We start from the raw sequence: 24647 nt of genomic DNA, 5'->3' as shown, positions 1-24647 counted from the left end.
CACAGATTTAGTTCCATCTTTGAAACCCCAGCCCCCAATTACCTTATAATTGTGTTCACATTCACTGGAACCTATGAATATATTGTTATAATAACTAGTTCTTTCTTTGTGGAGACAGTTTCCCCTTCTTTTCGAAATACAGCAACATAGCAGCATGGGTTTTACCATTCGAGGTGAACCCTACACTTTCAGCCCATTTAGGAATTTTATGATTCTTATCATTAGCCTTTCTTAGGAAATTCTCTCTCATTTTCTCAATCATATTCAAAAATATTTTCTCTTTTTCTTGTAATAAGCATGTTAAATTATTCTTGTGTGCTTCAGCTATTTCTATTGTACCTATTAGAAAATATTCACCAATATAACGTGTTATTTCACTTTTAGTATGTACAGGATTCAGGTTACTACGTATAGGAAGTTCTGAAAATATCACATCTGAATTAGAATAGTAATACTGTAAAAGTCCTTTCTTATAGAATAAACTAGCTAAAACACTACATGAAATTCCATATGTTAGTGGCAAATGGTGGTAGGTCACACCTTCAGCAACCGAAGTAGGTAACTTCATACAGACATAAGTCTTCTATTTCCATCGCTTCTACATAGTATACTAATAGGTTTGCAAATACATTTAAATGAGTTGGGATTTTAATTCTAGTATACTGTCATTCTTCCTCATGTGATGCTTCTAAGTCTACCTTCAGTTGTCCAACTCTAAGTGTTTTCTCCTGTGTATCTATTCTTGCAGGTGTATCTGTCGTTTGTAGCTCATCTGTATCTACTAGTGGTTGCTTATTAGTATCATTATTCATATCTCTACTCATTATGTAAGGGATAGCTATTGTCAGTCCTATCCAAACTATGAATACTACTGCTATACTACATACACATACTCTACAGCATGTTTTTAAACAATTTATTTTCGGTCTTCCATTAACAGTACGATCAGCCATTTTTGGCTAAGGAGTTTCAACTCCTCTTTGTAACTTTTACACAGCCTTTTACCCTGTGAGAATTTCAGGTTGGTCTCACTTCTTCGTCAGTTTGATCTGCAATCAAATCTTCATCACTTTCGTCACTTATTTGCAAGTTTTCAAAATCTTCCAACACTGAGTAGGTCCATTCAGGGCCGTTGTATTTATTATTCAGTCTCTCGTGGACTTCTCCTTCTTGTTTGCATCACAGGTTGGTCAGCTTGACTTGTTATTTCTTTCACTTGTTCAGGTGCTTCATCAATTGTTTTTAAACGTAGTCTGTCTTTTGACAAATCTAGGCCACTTATCTCCTTTTCTGAGTCTTTTGGCTGGCACTGTGCTTTAGCCTTCTTCCAACGCTCTTTTATTTTCATTCAGTTGTGGCACATCTATTTCAATGCTGTCTTCCGTATCCCTCTCTATCTGACTAGATCCAGGTCTTATTTCTGTTTCTTCTGTCTGGTTACTAATCTGGCTTTGTTCAGGTATGGTCTGAGTTTGACTTTTGTTTGATTCACCTTCTCCCTGAACGCAATTTTCTACCACTGTCTGGTCCTCTTCGAACTCTTGATTTTCTTCTGCTTGACCCTCTGCCCTAATTACTATCTGTCCCTTTTCAAACTCTGGAGTTCTTGGTGGAGTGTTGATTATCTGATCTCTCCCTATCTGCTCCTCCTCAGAATCACTTTTGACTTGTATTTTCATGATCTGAGTACCTACTTCTAAACGTGTCTCATCCTCACTATCACTTTGTCTATCTAGATAAGTTTGACTTCTGGTTCGCACATATTCTGCAGGTATGTTAATTACTGGAATCCAATCATCTTGACTCGTGCTCGGTTGTTCCTCTGCAGCTACTTCAGGATCGATATTTTGAGACCCCTCAGCTGCACAACCTTCAGCTTCAGTTTCTTAAGCTTCAGTCACTCTTTTTGTATGACTGGCATGAATCCAGTGTGAACTCCTGCACACTTTACAACTGTGGTGGTAACTAAAATCACTTGATGTGGTTTTCCCCACCTTGGTGCAAGGCAAGATTTTCGAGTATGTTTCTTTAGTACTACACAGTCACCTGGGTTCAGGTCATGTGCTGGTGTTGCTCACCTGGCGACAGCGTCTTCCCCAACCTGGTGAGAGATAGAACGCACTTGGTCAGCCAGTTATTTGCAGTACTGCAGTACTAAATCATCAGATATGATTATTAGTTTGTGTCCTGGCACCCATGCTAGCCTCATTGCTCTTCCCATAAGTATTTCATGGGGACTCAAGCCTGTGTTCCTGTCTGGAATACTTCTGAGTCCCATCAAAACAAGTGGCAAAGCATCTGGCCACTCCAATCGGGTAGATTCATACATCTTTCCCAGTCTTGCCTTGATGGTGCCATTCAATTTTTCTACCACTCCAGAAGCCTCTGGGCGATATGCACAGTGCAGCTTTTTGCTTAATATTGTATGCTAAACAAATTAGACCAATTATTTCATTATTAATATAAAATGGCAGCCTCGGTCTGATTCATTTGTTACTGGAAAACCGAAACGTGGTATAAGCTCTCTAAGTAGGAGTTTGGCTACAGTGATGCTATCATTTCTGCATGTGGGGTAAACTCCCACCCATTTCGAAAATAGGCAGACAATGACAAGGATGTATTTTAGTCCTCGACAAGGGGGTAACTGAATGAAATCAATTTGCAATCGTATAAAGGGACCTTCTGCCTTTCCAATCTTTCCTGGTAGCACTACTGTTTTCTTTCCTGGGTTCATTTGTTGACAAACCAGACATCTTTGGCAAAGTGCCTCTGCTATGTTTCTGAATCTCGAATTGAACCATGACTGTCTGAATAGACGTATCATAGCATCTCTTCCCAAATGTGAATCTCCATGCACCATCCTAGCCATAGGAGCAAGCATACAGTCTGGTAACCCGGATGTACGTTGTTACAACGCATGCTTTTACCACGCATGCCTTTACAACGCAGGTTTTTCAACGCAAGTCGTTACAACGACTTGCGTTGGCGGATGCTAGATAGTGAATAGTTTAATTTACTATTCCAACTCCAGTCCCCGTGGATAATAGGGAAGGTGTTGGATAGTAAATTAAACTATTACCTATCCTCGAGCGCCCCCCAGCGCAAGTCGTTGTAATGACTTGCGTTGAAAAACTTGCGTTGTAAAGGTACTGTGTGGTAAAAGTTGCGTCGTAAAGGATGTTTCCCTTGTAACACTGGCCTCCCATCAAGATATACAATGACACCATCTTCAGCCCTTCTCTGACAACCTATCTTCCTCCATTCTTCCTTTTCCTTTGGTTCTGCTCCATTCTGCAAATCTCTCACTTCCTCCCACATATTCACACCTTCTAACAACAAAAGTTGGCAGCTGTTTCCGCCCACCTCAACTTTCTTATTAACAGCCATTTTATATTTTGCACAATGTTGGGCTAACTGGTCAGCATATTGATTACCAGCTGTCATTTCCAGATTTGTGAGCAGCACATTTAACCACAGCCACTTCTTTTAGCAACTGGATTGCTTCAAGTAAATCCTTTACATAATGACCATTTTTAATTGGAGTACCTGAAGAAGTCAGGGACTCTCTTTGCATCCATAGTTGGCCATAGTCGTGCACAACCCCGTAACCATACTGGCTGTCAGTATCTATGGTTACCTTTCAATTTTTCCGAAATTTGCAGGCTTTTGCTAATGCAACCAATTCTGCTATTTGTGCAGACTTGACTCCAGGCAAATAGGATGCTTCAATTGGACCTCCCAGCGTGCATACGGCATAAGCAGCAGTTAGACCTCCTTCCTCATGTCTCATACATGAGCCATCTAGAAACAGCTCATATTCTGAATCAATTAAAGGTTCTTCTCTTATGTCTGGTCGTGGTTTAGTACTATATTCAGTCAATTCAATACAGTCACATTCAATTTCTCCTTTTACTTCTGCAAAATGTGAGTTAGGTAGCAGTGTTGCTGGGTTCAGAATATTACACCTAGCAATGGTTACATTTCCTGCACCTACAAGGATTCTCTCACTTAGTCAGCCGACTAGGTGTGAGATACTGGGGTCTTATTTCTGTTAACAAAATTACAACTGCATGTGGAACATACACGGTCACAGGATGCCCCATAATAATGGACTCACTCTGTTCCAGACTCATGCAAGTTGCAGCCACTGCTTTTAGACATCGGGGCAAAGCAGATGCCACTGGGTCTAATGTGAAAGAAAAATATGCCACTGGGCGTCTCATCAAACCGTGAATTTGAGTTAAAACTGAAAGTGCACAATTATCTCATGTGTCACTGAAAAGTGCAAAATCCTTTGAATAGTCAGGCATCCCTAATGCTGGTGCTGTACAAAGACATTCTCGTAATTTTACAAAAGCAGTCATGCTTTCGTCATCCCACTCTACTGGGTCTTTTGCTCTTTTCTTTGTCATTTGTATCAATGGCTTTGCTAGAACTGCAAATCCCACAATCCATTGTCTGCAGTATCCAACAACTCCAAGAAAAATTCTGATCTCTTTCTAAGTTTGAGGCAAATTCATGTTTCTAATTATTCTGATTCTTTCTGAGGTAACCCTTCTGACGCCTCTTCTATCTGGTGCCCCAGATATTTCACTGACGTGGTGCAGAATTGTAATTTCTCTGGCAACACTTTGTCCTCCTTCACCTAAATGATTCAGTAAAGCAATGGTATCGACAACAGTCATTTCGAGTTTTAGACGCCACCAGTAGGTTGTCTATCTACTAGACCAGGACTGACTGTCCAGGCAGTTTTAAAGACTCAAGGCACTTTTTCAAAATCTGATAATTAATCGAGGGGCTCTCTGTGTACCCCTGAGAGACACGATTCCAGACATAAACACGACTGTCAAATTCAAATGAAAAATACATTTGCTATCTGGGTGCAATGGAATCGAGAAAAATGCGGGACATAGGTCAATGACAGTAAACCATCCAGCTTCCCATGGTATCTGATACAGAATTACTGCAGAATTTGACACGATTGGACAACATGAGACAACAATCTTGTTAATTTTGCGGAGGTCTTGTACAACCCTGTACTTGCCACTCGCTTTCTTTATACCAATTATGGGTGAATTACAAGGACTGCTCATTATTTCTTGTAAAATGCCTGCTTCAACCAAACGTTTTATTTCTGCTGCAACACCTGTTTTTATCTCTGGGCTCATTTTGTACTGTTGAGTATTTAGATAAACTGCTCCTTTTACTGTCACTTTTATTGGATCAACATTTGCCATTAATCCTACATCTTTTCCAGTAAAATCCCATGCAATAGGTTTTACAGTCTGTTGTAGTTCTTCTGGTAAGTCTTCTATTGTCAGCATATAAGTCTCTGTCTCTTGTTTTGCTAACATCAGTTTATAAACTCCATCTTCGTCTGGGGTTTGGATTTCATCACCTCTTGGGGTGCAGAAAATAGTGCAATTAATTTTGACCTCTGAGGCGGAAAGCCGGAGGACTGTATTTTGCTCTGTGTTTTTAAAACCTACTTATCACTCGCACTGCTTTTAAAAACCATCTCACCTGCATTCAGAAGCGCTTGCCTAAACGCGCCGAGCAGCCCTCCTGACATCCCCTGACACAGCGGAACCTAGCGCTGACACAGGGAAAACCCTCAAACCATAGAAAACAATAAATTTTAGAGGAGGGTCAAGGGTAAGTAGTTTAAAGACCGTCGAAGTCAATACCCCTACTCAAGCTACTAGAAACAACAAAAAACCTGACAGTCTATAATTAAGCTGAGTCTAAGATGTTCTCACCGAAAAGAAATCATCAGAACTGGACATGCACTAGACCAGCCCTATAGTAGTCAAAAGACACTATTGATGTAAACAAAGTCCTATCAGCCCACCCTCGTGGCGGAGCATCTTCATTTAGGATATGTGAAACCTGGCTGGTGTCTCCATGCCTAGATGAATTGGCGGGATGACACGTGCCAAAGGTTCAATGAATGATAGTGTCCTCTTCTCGGAGGTGCTGATAAAGTGCAGTGCAGTAAGTGTGGTGAGGGAAATTAAAATGACTATCCAGACAAAAAAATGTTTTATTTGGTATTCACCTAGACGTCAATTAAAAGCGAGTGAGAGAACAGTGTGAAAAAATCACTGTATTCTTTGCTAATTGGTCAAACAGGCCAACATGTTTCTGCCTTGAGGTGAAAAGTCCACCGGCATTCTTCAGGGCCAAAGATGTGATTCTGCTACTGCAAAGTTTATACTCAAACTAGAAGTGCAAAGTAAACGTAAAGTGAAAAATAATATATGATGACTGGTATCGTCAATTGGACGATCCTACCGTATCCTTGTCAATTATATGGTTTGGAGTGGATACATTCCTGTAAGGGAAGAGAAACAAGGAAACACACTCACTAAATATTATGTAAATGTGTATATGCAGTACCAGGAAACATAGGGGTCCTGGATCAAATTATTAAGTAAGAAACAAAGTGACTCAGCTTAGCCAAACTTCAATTAAGTGGCCAGTGGTATACAAAATATCAGTTGCCCAAAAGGTCAAACAGCATCTTATGATTATAAAGAATTAGTCAATAAGTTGACTTACCCAGTAAGTTGTGGGAGTATAGCCTCACCTCACTCGGCAACGACTCGGAGTGATGAGGCCCCGCTCTGTGCACAAAAATAAATGTAACAGGTACATTTGAGAAGCCTAATAAGTATCTTATACCATAGGTATCTACTAGTATGTGCAAATAACTTGTTCGTAATCTGCCCGCAATAATCACTAAGCCATGGAAACCAAGGTTAGTGAAGCATCCGAAAAAAGGGTTTATGGTGTGTTAGTAAAGCAGGAACTATATAAGTCCTGTTGGGTGACGTGGGAGTACCACTCACAAATCTATCTTGGTCCATGTAGTGGAGAGATGTGATGTAATTCTACAGCTCTTTATAATCGAAGACAGACCTGTGCTCTAACTTGCTTGGAAGTCAATAACCCCCCTCACTATTATCTTAAAAGAAATGTTGGAGGATTAGTGTCTCTGCTATTCAACAAGGGCAGCCTGCAATCTGCTGTTTTTTTAAAAAAGATTAAGCAATGTCAGGTCAAAGTGTAACGAGGCAAAGTAGTCTAAACTAGAAGGGGCCTCAAGGAAAAATAGAAAAGTAAGTTACTAATGGATCATAGCAACCCGCATCACACTCACCTCTCCGTCTGTGCCCCTCGGCCAAGTCCTGAGTCGAAGAGGAGGCGCCGACGAGAGGCGGGAGGAGTGTTTAAATACCCGCATTTAATTGGGGAAAAGGGAAGGTGATTGAACACACCTGTTGGGATCTCCGGTGTCAGCCCGTTTTGCATCCGGGCATTGACTCAAATGCGCATGCGCGTAAGTGAAACCCAGAACGGGAACTGCGTCCTGGGAACCTGGGCATGCGCAGTTGAAGCCTCGTGTTTACGTGTAGTTCGAAGGCAATTCGTGTCAGTGTGATGACGAACGCGCATGCGCAATAGCTTTTCACTATAAGATTTACTGCGGCGCTTGCGAGGTCACTGATACATCTATTCTGAGCATCTTGTGGTGTATGATATAATCGTGGCTATTGGAGTTTCACAGGAAGGCCAAAGAATATATAGTGGAAAAGATCCAGGCCTCCGTAGTTGATGCCCCAACTGTGTATGTAATCCCTATGCAAAGTGGGAGTATGGTAGCGAACGCGCATGCGCAGCAGATTGTCACACCGTGATTGATTACGGTGCATGCGCAATTGCTGGTACACCATTTCTAAGCATCTAAGGGTGAATTATAGAAACGTGGCTTCATGAGCTACACAGGGAGGTCGAAAAAGGCAAAAAAGAGGGAAATTCAGCCAAACACCCAAGTTCACGACCAGGGATCAAGGTCAGACAGGGGCAGAACCAGTATGAAGTTCTTTACAACATGTTAACCCAATGCGTGTTATAGACTAAGAATATACACCCCGAGGGCAAGGGTCATTAAGATAGTGCTTATGAGCTCCCATAATGAATCTACAAAGTGATGAATATTTAATCCCTGCGATGAAGGGTAGCCTGACTGTGTGGTCAATTATAGAAATCGACCGCACCAGACTGTCGACTGTGCGACCGTATTAGGTTGAACTATTCCGGTTGGCAAGTGTGCTGGTCAGATAGACACCCATGGGATATTGTCATTCAGCCCTACCACATCCGTTTTTAGTTTGAAAATCCAGCGTTGTTCTTTAACAAACAGAAAACGGGAAACATCAGTGATGTGCGCAGGGATGAACGGCTGGTCAAGAACCACCCACCTTAGATCATCTGCTTTATGTTTTGCTGCCAGGAAGTGATTGGTTAAGCACGTAGATTGTTTATTACAGCGAATAGAACATCGGGGGAGCAAGACTACCTCAGATCGATTGACGATGGTACACACGTTCAGCACTTTATCCAATGTGGTTAAGAAAACAGTGTTGAAACACTGGAAGATCTTAAACACAGCCTCTGGTGAGATACCCAGACCTCTTTTTGCCTTCAAAAGAGGGCCGAGTATCAGGGACAGTCTAGTCCACACTAGACCGATCTCTATGCGCAGAGCACCTGCAACTACTGTTAACACCATTTGGAACATGCCTCCAGTACGAGGACATTACCCCTGTGGTGGATGTACCATCTGTCCTCAGACCCAGAAGACTCTGTCCATAGATATCGGAACATCCAGACCCTGGCAACTAAACACCCATACCAACTGCAACTCTGACAAATTGATATATATGATCATGTGTCCGTGCAAGTTGGCATATATAGGGCACACCACCAGGAAAGTCAAAACACGTATAAGCGAACACAAGAGCACTATTCGCTGTAATAAACAATCTACGTGCTTAACCAATCACTTCCTGGCAGCAAAACATAAAGCAGATGATCTAAGGTGGGTGGTTCTTGACCAGCCGTTCATCCCTGCGCACATCACTGATGTTTCCCGTTTTCTGTTTGTTAAAGAACAACGCTGGATTTTCAAACTAAAAACGGATGTGGTAGGGCTGAATGACAATATCCCATGGGTGTCTATCTGACCAGCACACTTGCCAACCGGAATAGTTCAACCTAATACGGTCGCACAGTCGACAGTCTGGTGCGGTCGATTTCTATAATTGACCACACAGTCAGGCTACCCTTCATCGCAGGGATTAAATATTCATCACTTTGTAGATTCATTATGGGAGCTCATAAGCACTATCTTAATGACCCTTGCCCTCGGGGTGTATATTCTTAGTCTATAACACGCATTGGGTTAACATGTTGTAAAGAACTTCATACTGGTTCTGCCCCTGTCTGACCTTGATCCCTGGTCGTGAACTTGGGTGTTTGGCTGAATTTCCCTCTTTTTTGCCTTTTTCGACCTCCCTGTGTAGCTCATGAAGCCACGTTTCTATTATTCACCCTTAGATGCTTAGAAATGGTGTACCAGCAATTGCGCATGCACCGTAATCAATCACGGTGTGACAATCTGCTGCGCATGCGCGTTCGCTACCATACTCCCACTTTGCATGGGGATTACATACACAGTTGGGGCATCAACCACGGAGGCCTGGATCTTTTCCACTATATATTCTTTGGCCTTCCTGTGAAACTCCAATAGCCACGATTATATCATACACCACAAGATGCTCAGAATAGATGTATCAGTGACCTCGCAAGCGCCGCAGTAAATCTTATAGTGAAAAGCTATTGCGCATGCGCGTTCGTCATCACACTGACACGAATTGCCCTCGAACTACACGTAAACACGAGGCTTCAACTGCGCATGCCCAGGTTCCCAGGACGCAGTTCCCGTTCTGGGTTTCACTTACGCGCATGCGCATTTGAGTCAATGCCCGGATGCAAAACGGGCTGACACCGGAGATCCCAACAGGTGTGTTCAATCACCTTCCCTTTTCCCCAATTAAATGCGGGTATTTAAACACTCCTCCCGCCTCTCGTCGGCGCCTCCTCTTCGACTCAGGACTTGGCCGAGGGGCACCGACGGAGAGGTGAGTGTGATGCGGGTTGCTATGATCCATTAGTAACTTACTTTTCTATTTTTCCTTGAGGCCCCTGCTAGTTTAGACTGCTTTGCCTCGTTACACTTTGACCTGACATTGCTTAATCTTTTTTAAAAAAACAGCAGATTGCAGGCTGCCCTTGTTGAATAGCAGAGACACTAATCCTCCAACATTTCTTTTAAGATAATAGTGAGGGGGGTTATTGACTTCCAAGCAAGTTAGAGCACAGGTCTGTCTTCGATTATAAAGAGCTGTATAATTACATCACATCTCTCCACTACATGGACCAAGATAGATTTGTGAGTGGTACTCCCACGTCACCCAACAGGACTTATATAGTTCCTGCTTTACTAACACACCATAAACCCTTTTTTCGGATGCTTCACTAACCTTGGTTTCCATGGCTTAGTGATTATTGCGGGCAGATTACGAACAAGTTATTTGCACATACTAGTAGATACCTATGGTATAAGATACTTATTAGGCTTCTCAAATGTACCTGTTACATTTATTTTTGTGCACAGAGCGGGGCCTCATCACTCCGAGTCGTTGCCGAGTGAGGTGAGGCTATACTCCCACAACTTACTGGGTAAGTCAACTTATTGACTAATTCTTTATAATCATAAGATGCTGTTTGACCTTTTGGGCAACTGATATTTTGTATACCACTGGCCACTTAATTGAAGTTTGGCTAAGCTGAGTCACTTTGTTTCTTACTTAATGATTTGATCCAGGACCCCTATGTTTCCTGGTACTGCATATACACATTTACATAATATTTAGTGAGTGTGTTTACTTGTTTCTCTTCCCTTACAGGAATGTATTCACTCCAAACCATATAATTGACAAGGATACGGTAGGATCGTCTAATTGACGATACCAGTCATCATATATTATTTTTCACTTTACGTTTACTTTGCACTTCTAGTTTGAGTATAAACTTTGCAGTAGCAGAATCACATCTTTGGCCCTGAAGAATGCCGGTGGACTTTTCACCTCAAGGCAGAAACATGTTGGCCTGTTTGACCAATTAGCAAAGAATACAGTGATTTTTTCACACTGTTCTCTCACTCGCTTTTAATTGACGTCTAGGTGAATACCAAATAAAACATTTTTTTGTCTGGATAGTCATTTTAATTTCACTCACCACACTTACTGCACTGCACTTTATCAGCACCTCCGAGGCGAGGACACTATCATTCATTGAACCTTTGGCACGTGTCATCCCGCCAATTCATCTAGGCATGGAGACACCAGCCAGGTTTCACATATCCTAAATGAAGATGCTCCGCCACGAGGGTGGGCTGATAGGACTTTGTTTACATCAATAGTGTCTCTTGACTACTATAGGGCTTGTCTAGTGCATGTCCAGTTCTGATGATTTCTTTTCGGTGAGAACATCTTAGACTCAGCTTAATTATAGACTGTCAGGTTTTTTGTTGTTTCTAAAACCCTCAAACCGTCATCGCGGCTCGAAGGCGTAGCCACGCCCACAACGAGGCCACGCCCACTTGTAAGACTTCTTAAACGCTGATTGAAAGCGCCCTGCATTATTCTTTTGTTGACCTCTGAAGCGGAAAGCCGGAGGACTGTATTTTGCTCTGTGTTTTTAAAACCTACTTATCACTCGCACTGCTTTTAAAAACCATCTCACCTGCATTCAGAAGCGCTTGCCTAAACGCGCCGAGCAGCCCTCCTGACATCCCCTGACACAGCGGAACCTAGCGCTGACACAGGGAAAACCTTCAAACCGCCATCGCGGCTCGAAGGCGTAGCCACGCCCACAACGTGGCCACGCCCACTTGTAAGACTACTTAAACGCTGATTGAAAGCGCCCTGCATTATTCTTTTGTTGACCTCTGAGGCGGAAAGCCAGAGGACTGTATTTTGCTCAGTGTTTTTAAAACCTACTTATCACTCGCACTGTTTTTAAAAACCATCTCACCTGCATTCAGAAGCGCTTGCCTAAACGCGCCGAGCAGCCCTCTTGACATCCCCCAACACAGCGGAACCTAGCGCTGACACAAGGAAAACCCTCAAACCGCCATCGCGGCTCGAAGGCGTAGCCACGCCCACAATGAGGCCACGCCCACTTGTAAGACTACTTAAACGCTGATTAAAAAGCGCCCTGCATTATTCTTTTGCTGACCTCTGAGGCGGAAAGCTGGAGGACTGTATTTTGCTCTGTGTTTTTAAAACCTACTTATCACTCGCACTGCTTTTAAAAACCATCTCACCTGCATTCAGAAGCGCTTGCCTAAACGCGCCGAGCAGCCCTCCTGACATCCCCTGACACAGCGGAACCTAGCGCTGACACAGGGAAAACCCTCAAACCGCCATCGCGGCTCGAAGGCGTAGCCACGCCCACAACGAGGCCACGGCCATGTCCCACGCCTCAAATGTGTCGGCCTTACCAGCGCAGCGGACGAGCGCAGCGGGAGCGCCTAAGGCAAGCTCGTCTGCGCCCGTCCGCACTCGGCCGGGCTCAGGGCCAGAGCCCATGCCGGACCCAGCTTCCCCTAGGGTAAGCTACTCGCGCCGGGACCTCCTCAGTCTCAGACCCACCAATGACAGCTCATGCAACTATGTTCACGATCTCGACGGACCATTTACCAGTTGTACACTCTGCCGCCCAGTTCAGCTACAACTCCCCAGCCGACCCGCCATGCCTTCGGCTCTTAAAATGGCCACTCTGAACTGTCGCTCACTCCCTATGCATGCGCTGCTCATTAATCACCTAATAGAAGACCATGAGCTCGACATTCTGTTCCTCTCTGAAACGTGGCTTACTGACCATTCGGATTCAGACGTTGTTCTAGCCCTCCCTCCGGGCTTCCTTATCCAGTCCCAACCTCGACCATCAGGCAGAGGAGGAGGACTGGCCATCATCTACCGGGACTACCTCTCCTGTAGAACCAACGACGCTCATATCCTGGACTCCGAAAGTCTTTATTTCACCATCCAGTTAGCGCCGAATAGCTCATTGTCAGGCCTCCTAGTTTATCGCCCCCCTGGCCATTCCGGCCCTTTTTCTAGCGCTCTCTTAGAAGCCATAGCGTCTCAGGCCCACTCCACTACTAACTTTTCGATACTAGGAGACCTCAACATCCACTTCGATGACCCCCTAGACACAGGGGCAGTCGACTTGATCGCAGAACTGGCTGCCTACGGTCTCCACCTCTCCAATTCCGGAGCCACACACACTAAAGGTCATTTGCTTGACCCGGTGTTTACCAACATCCCCACCCTTCAAGCCAAAGAGTCCCTCCCCCTCCCATGGACGGACCACTTCATGGTCCCTCTCCGCCTACCAGGAGCCTTCCATAAACTCCACAAACCCACTACCTATACCAGGGACAGGGCATGGTCCAGACTCTCCGCAGAGGATTGGGCCAGAACCCTGAACTCTACTACCCCTACCTCTTCGGAAGATCCGGTCATCGCTGACAGGAAATTCAGGGAGTGGATCTCCACGTCACTGGACTCCATCCTCCCCATAAAAACCCGGGAGGATAAAAACGGAAAACTAGGATCTGCCCCATGGCACACCCCGGAACTCCGGACTCTCCGCAAAGACTGCAAAAAAGCAGAGCGACTATGGAGGAAAGACTGGCTGCACGCCAGCAAGGAAGCCTATCCGAGGTCGGTGAGAATCTACAAAGCAACCTTGAAGCTCACTAAAGTCGCACACTACGACACTAGAATAAAAAACTCCACCAACTCGGCAAGAGAATCCTTTCTCATCGCCAAAGAGCTATTGAAAATACCAGCTCCCCCCTCCTCCAACACACCCCCTGCGGACAGAAGTGACGAACTGGCTACCTACTTTAACTCCAAAATCGCCCGTATTCTAGTCTTCCCCCCCCCCCTGCCTGCCGAACCACATGGACAATGATGCATCTACCAACCTCACAGGAAACATCATGCATCCTCAGCTGACCGCTTTTAGGGCAGTAACACTGGACGAAGTAGGCACAACCATGGCCAAAATGAAAAGCGGATCCCCTCTGGATCCCGCCCCCATTAGATTCCTGAAAACAGTAGCCCCTGTCATCGTGCCTACGATCACGGAGCTGATAAACATCTCGCTCTCTCAAGGCTCGGTCCCCCCCAGCTGGAAGAGTGTGCAGTAGTCAAGGCACTCCTAAAAAAAACCTCATCTGGACCCTGCCGACATGGCGAACTACCGGCCAATCTCACTCCTCCCATGCGTCTGCAAAATGTAAATGTAAATGTAAATGTACATGTATTTATATAGCGCAAATCGCCCACATCGCAGGCATCTATGCGCTTGCTTAGGGAACCCGTCCTGGAATTCCCCTGTGAGATACCCCGGCAGGGTATCCACAAGGTGAAAGCCAGGCATCCCGCCGCGAGGGGCCGTTGTGGAGATTAAGCAAGCTAAAATGGCCGAGAAACTGGTCAATGGGCAACTGTCACAGTTTCTAGAATCAAACAACCTTCTGCGGCAGTCCCAAACTGGGTTCCGCCCGGGCCACGGCACAGATACCGCCCTTCTCGCTGTCATCGAGGAGGCAAGGTGCATTCTGGATTCAGGAGGGTCAGTGGCAGTGATCCTCCTGGACCTCAGTGCAGCCTTTGACACGGTTAACCACCGTGTCCTACTCCATCAGCTGGCCGTGGCAGGGCTCGCAGGTTCGGCGCTCAGATGGATAGAATCCTTCCTTTCAGGGCGCTCGTTCCAGGTATGGGATGGCAACTCCCACTCTGCCTCCCTCCCCCTCAAGAGCGGAGTCCCCCAGGGGTCATCACTAAGCCCCACTTTATTTAATGCATACATGGCCCCCCTCGAGGATGTCGTCGCCCCCTTCGAGATCAAGATAGTGAGCTACGCGGACGACACGCAACTGGTCGTCTCACTCTCACATCTGGACAACCACCCAGACAATCTGCTGAATTGCCTCCAGGAAATTCACCACTGGATGTGCGAGTCATCGCTCAAACTAAACGGATCAAAGACAGAAGTCATGCTTTTGGGCAAGCAATGGACCACCATCCCTCCATCGGTCTGGCCAGACGTTTTCGGGGAAGTTCCCACCCCGAAACAATAAATTAAGACCTTAGGAGTCTGGCTGGAACCCGAGCTGTCGCTGAAAACTCAAGCGGCCAAAACAGCAGGCACCTGTTTTGGTCTCATGCGCTCCATCCGCAGGATCCTCCCACTACTTCCGCCCCTATCTAGGAGACTCCTGGTCCAAGGTCTGATCCTGGCGCGGCTAGACTACAGTAACATGGTCTATCTGGGAGCTCCTGAAGCCACTATGGCTAAACTTCAGCGTACGCAAAACGCAGCCGCCCGGCTCCTTATGAACCTCCCCTCCAGAGTCTCAGCCAGACCAGCGATCAAGGCCCTCCACTGGCTTCCAATACGTCAAAGGGTAGAATTCAAGGCCTTGTGCACCGCACACAAACTTCTCAACGGTCTTGGCCCTGCTATCCTGAGAGACATTGTCACTCCATACAAGGCTCCCAGGTCCCTACGCTCGGACAATGAGCGTCTGGCCAACGTCCCCAGATATAGGAAGGCACGCACCGGCGGTCGTCGCTTTTCTGTAAAAGCATCCTCTGGATGGAACTCACTTCCTCGCCCCCTGCGGCTGGAACCCAGCCATCTCATTTTCGGGAAAAAGTTGAAAACTCTGCTGTTCCCAAAATAAAGTCCCCTTTCCCCTCTGGTCTCCACAAATGTTACAGCGCGGGGATGCCTCCGGGTCACCAGGCGCTATATAAATCGCTAAATAATAATAATAAGTCCGACCCAACAAATTTACTGGACTTGAATCACATACGACAAATCTATGCATTTCTTTAAAATTCCCTATTCTAACTTCCATTGGTTCTGTATTTGGGGTACTAATTTGTTTATTAGAAACGCCCACTACTTGGATCGCTTCTCCCGAGAGGGGTAGGTTTGGAATGTCTGCTGTTCTCACAGTAGAATGGGTAGCACCAGTAGCCAATAGAAAGGTGACATCATTTCCTTCAACCTTTCCTTCAATGTATGGACCTGACTGGTCTACCAGCAAGGAGGTGCCAAGCACGCACTCCTAGTCCTCCCCTCGTAGGCACCGTCAGTAAGGATCTTCACTGAAAAATGTATCACATAAAAGAAATTGTGAAGTTGCTGTATCTCTCCTTTCACTTCCCTCCCAATTTGTGGTATCTACACTCTGTTGTGCTTTGCTCCTGTAATTTGGCATAGGTGCGGGGGGTAGCTGGTTTTGTATTACCTGCTGCTGTGTCTTCCGCGGCACCTCATTCTGCATCTGTGGATTCAAATCACTATTTTGCACATTACCATTTTGTACCGCCTTACACTCTTTCTTCCAGTGCCCCACCTTGCCACACCCATGACAAGGAAATTTCCGTTTTGCCTCCTCTCTATTGAATTTTCCCCTTGGCTTTCCTCCATTTCCATCACCTTGATTTTGGTTACTATTTAATTGATTTAACTGGAGTTCTTGTTGCTCTGCTAATTTTACTTGTGCCCACATTACTTTTTCTTTTAACTCTTTTCGTTTATTGTCAAGCTCATCTTCGCAATATTTAGCATATTTAAGGATTTCATCTATAGGTTTTGCCTGCCAACAAATGTTATGGTCCTTAATCCATTGTGAAATTTCTGGCCTTAATCCTGATACAAACCGATAAATGAAATGTCATGTCCATTCATATCAATGTTGTCCAGACTACTATACTGTATAAACACTTGTAATAATCTTTCATAGTATGCATGCACTGATTCATCTTTATTCTGTGTAGTTCTATGAATTCTAGTCCAATCTGTCTCTTTTGCAGCACCTTCCCTTTGAGGTAGAGTATTACTTGGTTATATTTTTTCATAACTTCTTCGGAAGGTGTCCCTGTCTTTGGATCTCTAGGATACTTCTCACTAGGCCAATCAACAGCAATTTTACATTCTGTCCACAAACCTACAGGTACAACAATATCAAATAATCCATCTAAATCTTTTAATAGACATTTTGAAACCTTCACAAATCTTTTGACTTGTCTGTACCATTCTACAGGTTTCTCACGAAGTTTTGGGAAATCATTTGTAAATGACAAGATATCCTGTCGGGACCATGGGACATGTACATAAACTCCACCTGGTACCTCTCTTATAGGACATAATTTTCCCGCTTTTTCTGTCTCTTTTAATACATATTCAGAAGCAATTTGTCTTGCTCGAACGTCTTCCTTTTTCTTTGCCCATCTGGTTTTCCATTTTTCTAGCTCTCCCTAATTTTGCAATAATGTCATCAGCACTCTGATTTGTACCTTTTTAACTGACACATTCATATTTTCTAAATCTTTGTCAGAAAATTCAACTCAATATGGTTTTTGTAATACTTTAGATTTGCCATTATCAATTCCCATACTAGCTGCTGTGTCCATTAATTTTTCATGAAACACTTTTGTATTTCTGGTAATGCTTTTACATATAAATATAATTCATCTTCACTAAATGTATTCAACCTTTCCAATCCCACATTTCCAGCCATCATTTCCTCTAATTCAATTCTTAATTTATATATATCCAATGGCTTTGGCTGTGATTTTGTTTCTCTATTTCTCGTGTCCATCTTTCTATTTCCTCTGGGGTCACTACTGTGGCACTTCTTGTACCTGAAGATGTCTCCATCTGTACTTCTCTCAAATTTTGAAGTGTGGTTTTCCTAATCGAACTGCTTTCTGGTTCTCTTATTGGTAAACCCATTAAAGAGATTACTGATTCACATTCACTTGCCTGATCATCTATTACCATAGGTTCTTTTCTTGGCAGCACTACCGGTGTAGTCAAAACGAGAGTCGTAGGACTAGCTTGTTTGTCTCCATACAACTGGACCAATGGTTACTGGCATAGTCAGGGCTTCGGGACTTGTATTTAATTGGTAAATTTTCTGGATCAATTCACTTCTCTGTTTATTTAATGCTTCTCTTCCTCTATCTTGTAATACGTTTTCTATTGAAGTCTCATGTACCACTTGCGGAATCAGAGGTGGTTTCAGAAACGGTGCATTTGGATTTACAGTGTTTGGTTCTTCATTATAAGGAGGTGGATTTTTCATTAACAAATTCTCCATATAATCGTTGGCTGACTCACCACAAGTCATTACATGTTTTGTTTTCTCAGTCCTTTTACTACCTGTGGGCTCTTCTAAAGTTAATACAGGATATAGTCCTTCCACTATCCTGTTCTGTCACCAATGTTTTTCATTTGTTTATCTCTAGTTTCTCGTGGATACTTAGGGTAGAATTTACTGAACCCTTTGTCACTTCTGGGTCTGTCTCGCTCAAAAGCCTCAATATCCCATTCTTCTAATGCCTTATACTGCGTTAGTCTAGGTCTGGGATTTAAATCATTCATACGTGTCCTTAAATTGAACAGAACTCTGCCATTAAAAGTACCATTTTGGGGAAATGCCAAAACTCTGTCATCTTTAGTGTATTCCACCCAATTTTCTAACCATACACAAGTGTGGTAGCCCCTGTCAAACATCATATATGATGTAGGAGTATTCGGTGGTGGAATGATAATTCCTTCTCTAGTTTTAATTGGTTTATCTTTTTTAAAGAAATTCTTAACTTTATTAACAAACGACATTTGTCTTTAACCTCCGTACATAGTATAAGGTCTGCCTCTCATCATCGGTTCTCTAGAAAAACTTAATTATCTCCTATCAGGTCTGTTTCCTTCAAAGGGACCTATCTGCCACATATATATTTCACCAGGTTTCTTGTTTTTCAGTTATGCTCATTTGTTTACTTAAAGTACTTCCAATACCAGTGCGTTTCTTATTTTTCTTCAACCAATCAACACTGTAGTTTCAAATAATGCTAACCAATGAGTGGGTGACTTTTCTCATGAGACAAGTTCCCACGCTCCTGTGCTCACCCCTCCTTTACAATACTATCTCAGCTACACGCCTGCTGTTTCAACCAATACCAGCCCGGCTCTGAGTGATGTCAGCACAGCACCGCAACTGACTCCCTCCTTTTTCTTTTTCTCTTTAAAGTGCAGATTTTATTATTCAACAACATAAAAACATTTGCCACTGTACCCGAGTGACTAATTCAAAGGATAGATGAATTTCATTTACTAAGAGTAAATTCCTTCCGTTTACTCTTCATATACTACGAGTAGATCCCTTCCTCCTACCCTTCATGCAAGCATTAGAGAAAGTGTTACTCCTTCAGACTTATCCACTCCGGGATATATACTAAGACCAAAGTTTCACCAGCCAACCCCTTTGCTATCAATCAAGCTCAGATGAACCTGCTATTCCTTCCATGTGACCCTTTCTAGGTGATGTCACAACAAAAGTTTTGCTAGCAAACTCTTTGCTATAATCTATTCACACATTCATACAGAAAATCCTAATTAGTGCTTCCGGTTTTACTCAACCATGCACTAACTTCCTCTAGGTAAGTGACCTCACTGCAGTGTGGCTTCCATTTACCACCCGCTATTCTGCCCCGGGGGTTTCAGACAAAACATATAACAGGTACTAACAACTATGGTTAATATATAAAATCAATACAGCATCAATAGAATCAATAAAATGTCAATAATATTTCAATAATATCACATTTGATCGATCAATATTCTGTACATAACTAACTACCTATCTTAACTAAACCCTAACCATCCTCCTGCTACCAAAAGAATATACTGATAGAGCGAGCAGGTCACCCGACTATAATTTTACCATACTCACCTGGGCCCATAATCAATAACTCATTTACCTAATCAGATAACCTTCGCTCTACTACTAGATATTTTTACCTACTAGGTCCTATACCATTGACTTACCAATCCTTGTCGATGGTACCTGTAACCTATTAGATCAGGGAGTTCGTTTTAAAGATGGTTAAAAAAATATATAATTTGCACTCATATAATAACTACAGACTTGGGAAGTTTTAAAACTCTATCTAAATTTCATAACTGCTCATGATCCAGAGATTAAACACCAAAAGGTTCTTAATGATGAAAATCCGAATTAATGTATAACTATGCAAAAGATATGTTATGCTAATCATTCAACAATAAAGGAAGGTAAGGAAAAAGGAACATGCTATATAATCAAACGATTTTAGCAGTCAATTTAACACCTTCAATGCTATGGGAATTCCCCTGCTGCGCTGACTTTGGCCCTTTTCCATTAGTTCATGCCGAGCTCAGCTCGTCATGAGTGTAGCAGCAGGCTACTGCATGACGAGCTGGGCTTGTCATGAGCGTGGAAGGAGTTAAAGGGAGGGTAAGAAAAAGGAACACGCTATGTAAAACAATTGTATCATTCAACTACAGGGAAGGTAAGAAAATGGAACACTATTAAATCAAAACGAATTGATTGTTTACTAATAGGATGGGTAAGAAAAAAGGAACATGCTATTCAAGAATTTTCTAAAAGATTTTAACCATAGGGTGGGGTAAAAAAGGAACATATATTTATAATCAAAACTTTCATGTATAGGGAGGGTTGAGAGAAGAAACAAGATATACGATGACAAACCCACACAGATTTTATATTTACCTAAATTAAACTAACTAAGCTTACCCTAGTTATACTATTTTCCAGGTCAGTGTACCACCCCCCAATGTTGCAAGTGTAAGGATTCCCAATTTCTATTGGTCAAGGAGGAGGAGAGGTCATCACAGCACACCAAATTCTAATACCTCGGTGTTGAATATTAATTTTATGTTCCCGCCTATCAATTTTATTTTCACATGACATTTTATTCCACCTAACAATGAATGTTCTATTGGTAAATGCATTGTATATCATTTAGTCTTCCTCTAGTGGGGTCATTAGTTGAACTTCCCAGGCGCATCTTGGCTGAGACTGTCCTTGGCTCGAATTCAATTACAAATGATTTCAGCTCCCTCTGGAGTTTTGACATGCGCAGATTGATTTTCAAGATGGAGTAATAACACCTCCCAGGCCCAAAGATTACGATACATGAAAAGTAGAAGAGAAATAATTTTAGAACACAGAATAAATGAATACACTGTATACCATGCATCTCTACTCTAAACCCATTATTTTATATTTAACTACAGCATTAGGATTAGGCAAAACGTACAGCTTAGTAAAAGCAGCAGTGCAAGCTTCTCACATGTGAGAACCCAGAACAGCCATCTTAGTTCTAGTGCGCAGAAGCAACCGTTTCCCTCCAAAGCAAAGAATGTCATGTCACGTGAGTATGACAGACAATGCGCAGAAGAAACCCTCGCGTAGCAGCAGTCATCTTAGATGCAAACGTATTACAGTTAGTAAAAGACATAAGCAAGCTTCACTCGGACACCCAAATGTTTATGAAAAATGTGATATTAGTAAAACAAACGTTGGTTAATCTATTAACGTTATTCGAGGTTCATGAATACAAGCAAGTGGCTTCACGTGCAAATCCTTGCTCCATCTGCCATTGACAAAGGGGTAAGGAATCCTTACAGATTTGTGACAGAGAGCTACTTCTGTTAGTGGCAACCTATTTAGATGTTTGACCTGCAAATCTAATGTGACCTTACCAGTATGTTCATTGTAGATTTATGAATGAACATGTCAAATACTGTCAAGAGTTTCCATTAGCCATAAAGTTGAAGTTTGGCATGCTGGTGCTGCAGTGTGGTCTTTCTTGGTGGTTTTGCAGAAGATGTTGGCTGTCTCCTTCAGATCGCAACCTTAAGCTGTCTCCATGGAAGAAATAAGGGTCTCTAGCTTCAGGGAGAAACCACATAAAATGAATAAAGATGTGGGTGACAGTGTGCTCCTTTGGACTGATTAAACTTTGTTCACGAGAAGGTTCTTCACAGACCAACCGACCTGTGTTTGTCCATCGTAGAAATAAGGCTTTTTGAGTTGTTAGAAATAAATATAGATAATCATAAAAAATGCAACCTCTTAATCAGCAAAAATATTTACAAAATTCAAGGTAACATCCTTATCGACTCTGTACAGTGGTTTTATATTTACCTTTACATATAAATGATAAAATAGACTTGCCAATCTATCCCTTTAGAGGGTTACAAAAAAACAAAATATGCTCAACCACCTCATCCATTGAGGCTTAATCTACCTCTTTTTCTGGCCTTCAATACGCTTTCTACTCTTGCCAGTAGACTATAGAATGGGTAATTGTGCCCATCTAAATAACATAAGCAATCTTCTTAGATCAGATGTGAATTTGTCAACACTGGTTGAATGGGAGAAAAAGGTTAGTTGTAATTGCCTGAACAGTAAATACCTTATTTTGTCTCCTCAATAGCAATCTTACAAGAAGGCATCCTACCCAAAACATTCATCAGCCTAAACAAGAGGTGTTTTAAAACGAATTCATGTGATAAAGGAATATTTTTCCCAGCTTTATTTGTATCCATGTCTGCTTACTTACCCTTTTATATAATTGGGTATTTCAATAGCGTTTGATCACTTGTTCATATCCTAGGTGGTGCAATTTTAGCAATGGGTTGGTTTGGCTATGGCGGTGTTGGGTTTTTCGTTCATCTGGGTATTTACTCATCCATTTCTTAATTGTGGTGGGCTCATTAGTTGTGTTTTTTGTGTGCTAGGATGTTCTCTTTGGACTTCATAGTTCTGTCAATGACTTGAGTGGTTTAGTCAATATTCAGATTTTACTTCATTTACTTCAAGGTGGTGTAGGAGTGGTACTGAAGGAGATCGATGATTGATGAGAACGGAGCTTCAGTAGATCACCTTGTGACTTTTAGCATCAATCTGGCTTGTGCAGACCCTCTAAACCTGAAGTAATACTTGGAACTCCATGATTTAAAAAAATAATAATAATTTGGGTGGCAGGGATTCAGACAACCCGTTGTATTCTCTCATCCCAGTGGAAAGCATCATTGCAAAGTCGAAGTAAGGAGGTAAGCAGAAGGCAATATGTTTGCATATACCAAGATGCGCCTTTATGGTGGTTACAGTCTCCTATATGTTACCTGCTGAAAACTGATAGTGTACTGCGACAGGGCCATGATGCCGAGATGAAAGAACTAGATGGGACCCAATCAAATGTATCCCACGCAATATTTAGGAAACACCTTTCAAGAGTTGGTCTTGTAGTCTTGAGCTCCTAGTGCAGAACAGAAATTGAACATTAACGATTCTTGTTTTCTGAGATTTTGTAAGACTCTCTATTGCGCTTTTGACAAATATTTTTACAAATTGTTGCATTCACTAAATCGTTTTATACAGTAAGTGCATGCTAGATATGAAGTATGTGACACATGTTGATATTTCCATTTCTTAAGTAATATGCTTTAAGATGCGCTTTTAAGTTTTGAGGAGGACGAACTTTGAAACTATAGGCGTGAGATTGAAATGATACATTTATCTTTCTCTGTTGAATCCTAGTTAATTTGGCAAGTACTTGGTAAGGATCATTATCTACATTGGCATTCATTTGATATTTTATAGGTCTCAAGAGCAGTAATGAAAATGTGGAAGCACACTTGCCGCTAAAGAAAAGAAGAGTAGACCAGTCATATATTTAAGGTAACATGGTTTTTACGTCTGACTTTTTACTGTTCATTCCAGTTTTCAACAATCAAAATGTATCTCGTTGTCCAGCTAATGAGCTTCTGAAAATGATGTTCATGGTAATGTATTAAACTTGTTGCTTCTCGTGTTATACAAAATATTTTTCTTATCTATCCGTAGCTGCAAAACCTTCTCCCAACCCCCCAGTCCTGAGCCATTTTTTTGTGTTTTGAGGCACTTTGCCCTTAATCCTTCAGAAATTCTCCTCACAAAAGCTATGCAGCCAACATTTTGCATCCTTTGTAGCTTGAGCCTACCAGGCAGCCACTCTGTCTTGTTGCAAAAACACATATTGTGGGCTTACCAAGAGCTAACCTGGGCCTATAGCCTACCCATCACTTACCACTAGCTGGCTTTGTCATTCTCGCTTGCTTCTTACTCGATGGCTTTTCTTGTTTCAGCTTGTCCATTTGTGTTTGTCCCTTCTCTGCTACATGGCCTCTTTACTTTCTCTCTGATTGGCTGGCTTCTATACTTCAACTGCTCGCCTTTGGGGAACTACTTTTTTCATTTTTTTCAGCATATTTTTTTCCTGTCTTCCTTGAGTTCTAATTCCCCACTGAAATAAATGTCCTTCCTCAAGTCCCCCTCTTCAGCCTCCCCCAATATTCGCCCTGTTGCCCACTACTGCCCCCGACTCCCAAGAAACAGCCCTTTGCACAGAGCGTTATAGTACTGTGCCGCTCTAGGCCTGTCAGCTGGTGGAAAATCCCAGGCCTTTGATGTTGAGTCCAGCACACAAGCCCGCTAGTGGAGTTCAGTAGTGCACCAAGGATTAGCTGGCTCTGTCTTAATCAAACAATACGTCCCTGGAGGCTGGTGACACATTAATGCTCATCAAGGGCACCTCCATTTACACCACCTCTTTGTTACTGATCTTGCATGTTAAATGCTTAACAAAGAAAGGAGTATGAAGTTCCTTGGTGTAGTGATTAATCACACTAAAAATGTCATACTTAGTTAAGTCGGATAAGTAATTTACAGGAAGTGAAGGAGGGGGAATTCTACTTTCCGAATTAGCAAAAAACACAGTTGATGGACAGAATGTAGAACAATGTCATAC

At 42.8% G+C, this 24647-nt stretch overlaps 1 protein-coding gene across 1 annotated transcript in view; it reads left to right on the top strand.

Annotated features, from left to right (window-relative positions):
• LOC147733879 (uncharacterized) overlaps positions 1-24647 on the top strand; it is a 331557-nt gene that overhangs the window by 173376 nt on the left and 133534 nt on the right. The window contains 1 exon segment of the mRNA XM_086952781.1: positions 23462-23539. Within this exon segment, the coding sequence (XP_086808907.1) occupies positions 23462-23538 (77 nt within the window). The 3' untranslated portion in view covers position 23539.

This window comes from Lissotriton vulgaris, chromosome 1_2, assembly GCF_964263255.1.
Source record: "Lissotriton vulgaris chromosome 1_2, aLisVul1.2, whole genome shotgun sequence".
Taxonomy (NCBI): Eukaryota; Metazoa; Chordata; class Amphibia; order Caudata; family Salamandridae; genus Lissotriton; species Lissotriton vulgaris.
The sequence above is the reverse complement of the archived record's forward strand: the minus strand, read 5'-3'. Positions and strand labels throughout refer to the sequence as shown.